At 56.2% G+C, this 5,373-nt stretch overlaps 1 protein-coding gene across 1 annotated transcript; it reads left to right on the top strand.

Annotated features, from left to right (window-relative positions):
* The first annotated feature begins 1,462 nt into the window (after positions 1–1,462).
* Positions 1,463–4,915, top strand: LOC145962276 (uncharacterized). The gene is made up of 4 exons (XM_083083240.1): positions 1,463–2,272; positions 2,448–2,834; positions 3,375–4,535; positions 4,733–4,915. Exons 1-4 carry the CDS (start codon positions 1,463–1,465, stop codon positions 4,913–4,915), a joined length of 2,541 nt encoding a protein of 846 aa, XP_082939366.1.
* Positions 4,916–5,373: the final 458 nt, after the last annotated feature.

Here is a 5,373-nt window from a genome sequence, read left to right as displayed (position 1 = left end):
AACACAAGGAAAGGAGAAAGGAAAGGAGAAAGGTAAGGTTAAGAAGGAGGGGAAAGAGAGGGGTAAGAAAGCAGAGAAGGCTTCAATACTCCTCCCTGCCAAGGAAAATGACACCGTGCCCTCTCCGGCTCCCCCGACCTCCCTAGTATCATACGCTGACGTAGCGAAAAAAGGAAAGAAGGGGAAGAGAGAAGTTGCAACGGTCAAGGTAATCAACCTTCCCAAAAAGGATGGCTCCTCTGCAACTACCAGGGCCTCATCCATCCACAATAAAGTGGATGGACTCAGCCCGGGCGGCAAAGGCCCACCCAAGAAGGGAAAGAGGGACCGGAAAACGGCCGCAGTGGTTATCACGGTGCTGCCTCAACCTAGGGCAGAAGAGGGGCAGCTCCCCGAGCCCTCTACAGAAAAAGGGCAGCTCCCCGAGCCCTCTTTGGCCAAGGTCTTACAGGAGGCTACCAGTAAGATAGACATCAAGGAGCTGGGTATAGAATACCTCCGGCCCAAAAGGGCAAAAACTGGGGGACTCATTTTAGAGGTTCCGGGTGAAAAAAGCACCCCAAAGGCGGACATGTTGGCCGCAAGACTCAGAGAGGCACTTAGCGGCAACAGTAAAGTCCGCATCACAAGGCCGGTGATGATGGCGGAAGTTAGAGTTTCGGGTCTTGATGACGCGGTTACGGTTGATGGAGTGGCTGCTGCTGTGGCGGAAGTAGCCGGGTGCTCAGCAGGTGAGGTCAAGGTGGGGGAACTTAGGAAAACCCCATCCGGCCTAATGGCGGCATGGGTCCGCTGCCCTAAATACGCAGCGGATAAGGCTACAAAGGTGGAGAAAATCAGGTTGGGATGGACGGTAGCAAAAGTAGAGGCATTGAAAGTGCGCCCTCTACAATGCCACAAATGCCTTGGTTTTGGGCATGTGAAGGTGCGATGCCCGGGTGGAGAGGACCGTAGTAAAAACTGTTACCGATGCGGACTCCCGGGTCATACGGCTTCGGGCTGCACTGCCCCCCCTAGTTGCCAGCTGTGCGCGTCTAAAGGACGGGAGAATGGTCATAGACTTGGTGGCCCTGCATGTCCTCTTTCCCCGAACTTCAAAGGAAAGGGTGAAAAAGGGAAGAAGAATGAGGCGGCTAAAAGGGCCAAGATTGCACGGAAGAGGAGCAAGGAGAGAGAGCAGTCCCGGCCGCAGTCTGAGCTCCAATCTCAGCCTCAGCCTCGGACAGCACCCCGGTCCAACCCTCGGCCCAAGCTGCAGCTCCGGGAAACTGAGGGGAGGAAAAGGAAAACCTCTAAAAGGAGAAAGGACGAGGAAGGGAAGAACGAGGCCCCTGCAACAGCCTCGGTAAAAGCCTCAACGGCTAGTGAGAAAGATGGAGGCAATCCAAAGACACCTCCTCCCATAAAGGAGGTCAGCTCTAAGGAGGGAAGAGGCCTGGAGGAGGCAATGGATATTTCGTAAATGACAGTATACCACCTCCTCCAGGCCAATCTGAACCACTCAGCCGCAGCACAAGACCTCTTGTGTCAGCACGCGGCAGAGTGGCAAATGGACTTGGTGGTGGCGGCTGAGCCGTACTCGGTTCCCCGGTCCAAGATGCTCTGGGCAGGCGACGAATGCGGTTCGGTCGTTATTATGAGCTGCGGGCGGCCCGGATCCCTTCCATTCACCCCAGTGGAGCGGGGGAACGGATTCGTGGCGGTAACCTGGGGAGAAACATTGGTGGTGGGGATATACGCCTCCCCCAACAAGGGTCTCGCAGACCTGGAGAGGATATTGGACGGAGTGGGAGATGTGGTTAGGCGATTTCTGCCCTGTCCGGTACTGGTTTCCGGGGACCCCAACATCAAATCTACGACATGGGGCTCCCCGGTGACGGATGTTAGAGGGGAGGTCCTCGAGGAGTGGGCCGAGGAGCTCGGCCTCGGGGTCCTCAATAGAGGCCGTGTCCTCACCTGTGTCCGCGGAGATGGGGGCTCTATCATTGACTTAACGCTAGGATGCCCCCGTGCCGCTCGCATGATCTCCGACTGGCATGTGATGACGGAGGAGACATTATCGGATCACAGATACGTGAGGTTCCGAGTCTCCGACCCCTCCCTGGGTGGAATGTCGGGGAGGTCTCCTGGGGGAGGAACTGGACTCCCACCAACCCCCCCACCTGGATGGAGCATGAAGAAGCTGGACCGTGACCTCCTGATGGCGGCCGCCTATGCCAAAACGATGACGGAAGAGATGGTCCGTCCCGTCGAGGATGTGGATGAGAGAGCGGTTCGACTTCGGGGGGTGTTGACTGACTTATGTGATGCATCGATGCCCCGGAGGAGAATCGTTCCCTCGAAAAGATGCGTGTATTGGTGGTCGTCTGAGCTTGCTGAGCTTCGCCACGAGTGCAACCGGGCGCGCCGCCGGTACACACTGTTTAAGGCGACGGGATGGGGCCCAGACGGCGGCTCCGGTGCAGGAAGCATACCGCAATGCGAAAAAAGCTCTGCAGCAGGCCATCAGGGCGGCCAAGGCCAGGGCATGGTCCGAGCTCATCGACTCGATAGATGGCGATCCGTGGGGTCGCCCGTACAAAATTGTTCGCAAAAAGTTGAGTGCGGGCGGCCCACCGGTCACCGAGGGACTGGACCCACAAGTCCTGGAAAGGGTGGTGTATACCCTCTTCCCGGGGGATGCGGGACAAGTGGAGAACATCTTTCCCCCCCCGCAAGATTATGGTGTCCCCTGGACAGAAGACTTGAGAGTCACCGAGGGTGAGCTCGGACGGGTGACCCGCAGGCTCCGGGCAAAACGTACAGCTCCGGGACCGGATGGGATCCCTATAAAAGTAATGGCCTTGACCGCAGAGGTCACAGGAGGGATGATGAGGCACCTGTTTGACAGGTGCCTTGAGATGGGAAGATTCCCACGCGTGTGGAAGCGTGCGCGGATGGTGCTGCTCCCCAAGGAGGGAAAACCGGCAGGAACTCCCTCTGCGTACCGCCCCATATGCCTCCTCGATGAGGCGGGTAAGCTTTTTGAGAGGATTATAGCTGCCCGCCTGGGGAGGCATTTGTCCCGGATTGGTCCCGATCTAGCGAATTGCCAATACGGGTTCTGAGGGGGTCTCTCAACTATAGATGCTATAATACGTGTGAAGACCCTCTCGGAGGGGGCAACCGCCAAGGGGAGGGTGGCGGTGTCGCTAAACATCGCCAACGCCTTTAACACCCTCCCCTGGGAATGTGTGCGCGGGGCTCTAAGATACCACAGAGTCCCCGCGTACACACAGGAAGTAATAGGGGACTACTTCCGGGACAGGAAGATCACGTACCCGGGGTGGTACGGAAAACAGATAGAGAGGGATGCTCACCGCGGGGTTCCGCAGGGGTCGGTCTTAGGACCACTCCTGTGGAACCTCGGTTATGATTGGGTCCTGCGCGGCGCCCTTCTCCCAGGACAGGAATTGGTCTGTTACGCCGACGATACATTGGTCCTGTCCTGGGGAGAGGATTGGGGTGGCACCATCCGACTTGCCGAAGCGGGAGTGGGGCACGTGGTCGGCCGGATTAGAAGGCTGGGTCTCGAGGTGGCTCTACAGAAAACGGAGGCGGTGTGGTTTGCCGCCTCCGGGAAGAGGGGTCCGCCTCGGGACAGAGCCCATATGATAGTCGAGGGCGTCAGGGTGGAGATCGGGACCCAGATGAAATATCTGGGTCTTATTCTTGATAGCCGGTGGAGCTTTGGGCCTCATATGGCAAAGATGGCCCCCCGAGTGAGAGCGACTGCTGCCAGTCTAGGCAGACTTATGCCCAATCTCGGGGGGCCTGGGGATGGCGCGCGCCGCCTATATATGACGGCGGTCCAATCCGTGGCTCTATACGGGGCCCCTGTGTGGCACGACAAAGTGGTGGCCAGCAACAAAACCCTTCAGACCCTCCGGGGTATGCAGAGAAGGCTGGTCATCCGCGCCATACGGGGGTATCGGACCGTCGCCTTTGAAGCGGCGTGCGTGGTGGCGGGGGTCATGCCGTGGATCTTCACGGCGGGGGTGTACACAGATATGTATCGGATACGCGTTGCCCGTCGGGAAGATCCTGACCCCGAGGTCAACGAACCCCTGCCACCGAGTGTCATGACGAGGCTCAGGCTCCAGATTCGACAGCGCAAATTAGTCGAATGGGAAGAGAGCCTGTCCAATGTTAGGACAGGCCTACGCGCTGTCGAGGCCATCCGCCCAGTCCTAATGGACTGGGTGGATCGAAGATATGGCGCCCTCGACTTCAGGACGGTGCAGGTGCTCACTGGCCATGGGTGCTTTGGGGAGTACCTGCACCATATAGGGCGAGAAGGGTCGATCGCGTGCCATCACTGTGACGCGCTGGTGGACTCAGCTGAGCACACGCTGGCCGAGTGCCCAGCGTGGGAGGAACAGAGGCGTGTCCTCCAGCGCGCCATAGGGGGAGGGGAGGTCTCCCTGTCCACGGTGGTGCGAGCCATGGTGGATGGGGAAGACAAATGGAAAGCGGCCGCCTCATTCTGTGGAGACGTAATGTCCCGGAAGGAGGCGGCCGAGAGAGAGAGGGAGGCAGACGCAAATGCTCCTCCCTCGCGGAGAGGGAGGGGGGGTGCGAGGAGGCGCGCATATGATGCGCTTCTTCTCTAATCCCCCTATGTAGTCCCCTCTCCGGGGTCGCAGGGGTGTGAGTGCGGGCGACACTCACACCCCATTGCACCGCGACCCAGGGACGTAGCAGCGATGCGTGGTGGTCCCGCATCGCTGCTCAATGTACACCAACCGGCAGGGACTCCTCCCTCCTTCCTCCACCTGACTCCGATAACAAAGAGTTGGGAATGGAAGGACGGAGGACTCGTGCGGGGGCGAACTCTGGTAGAATGCGAAAGCGACCCCAGAGTTCGTCCAGATAACCGCGCTGGAAGGACCACCGTGGAGTTTTAGCCGGTAAGAGTCCGGCATAACCCGTCCCCCTCCCCGGGGGGACGGGTATCCATGAGGATTTCTCCACGTAAAAAAAAAAAAAAAAAGGTTAAGTTACTAACAGCGCTGCCGAACGTAATCATGTGTTTGACCGAAGAACGCGGCCAACATACAATATTAAACATTTAACGCGCGTATAATATTATTATTATCATACGATATACATACATCATATGATATTCAAAATTAATTAGAATAAATGAATGTTTTTAAAATATTGAATATTTTACTATTAATATTAAATATTAATATTAAATATTTATTTATTTAATATCAATAATAATATTTAATTTATTTATAAATAAATATAATTATTATTAAATATTTATTTAGCTATTATCATGGAAAATCAATATAAAAAAAATATTAATTAATTGCAGCGCGTCTT

This window comes from Camponotus vicinus, unplaced genomic scaffold (genome assembly GCF_025532165.1).
Source record: "Camponotus vicinus isolate PSW18456_S1 unplaced genomic scaffold, iyCamVici1.0 SCAF_11, whole genome shotgun sequence".
Taxonomy (NCBI): Eukaryota; Metazoa; Arthropoda; class Insecta; order Hymenoptera; family Formicidae; genus Camponotus; species Camponotus vicinus.
The sequence above is the reverse complement of the archived record's forward strand: the minus strand, read 5'-3'. Positions and strand labels throughout refer to the sequence as shown.

What these genes read in the sequence shown, in the direction of transcription:
- LOC145962276 (XM_083083240.1), top strand. Translation starts at nt 1,463, where the DNA reads ATGACAGTATACCACCTCCTCCAGGCCAATCTGAACCACTCAGCCGCA. An exon ending in AGGATGTGGATGAGAGAGCG is followed by an intron (nt 2,273 to 2,447) that starts GTTCGACTTCGG and finishes GATGGGGCCCAG; the next exon opens with ACGGCGGCTCCGGTGCAGGA. An exon ending in CGGATGGGATCCCTATAAAA is followed by an intron (nt 2,835 to 3,374) that starts GTAATGGCCTTG and finishes GGGGTTCCGCAG; the next exon opens with GGGTCGGTCTTAGGACCACT.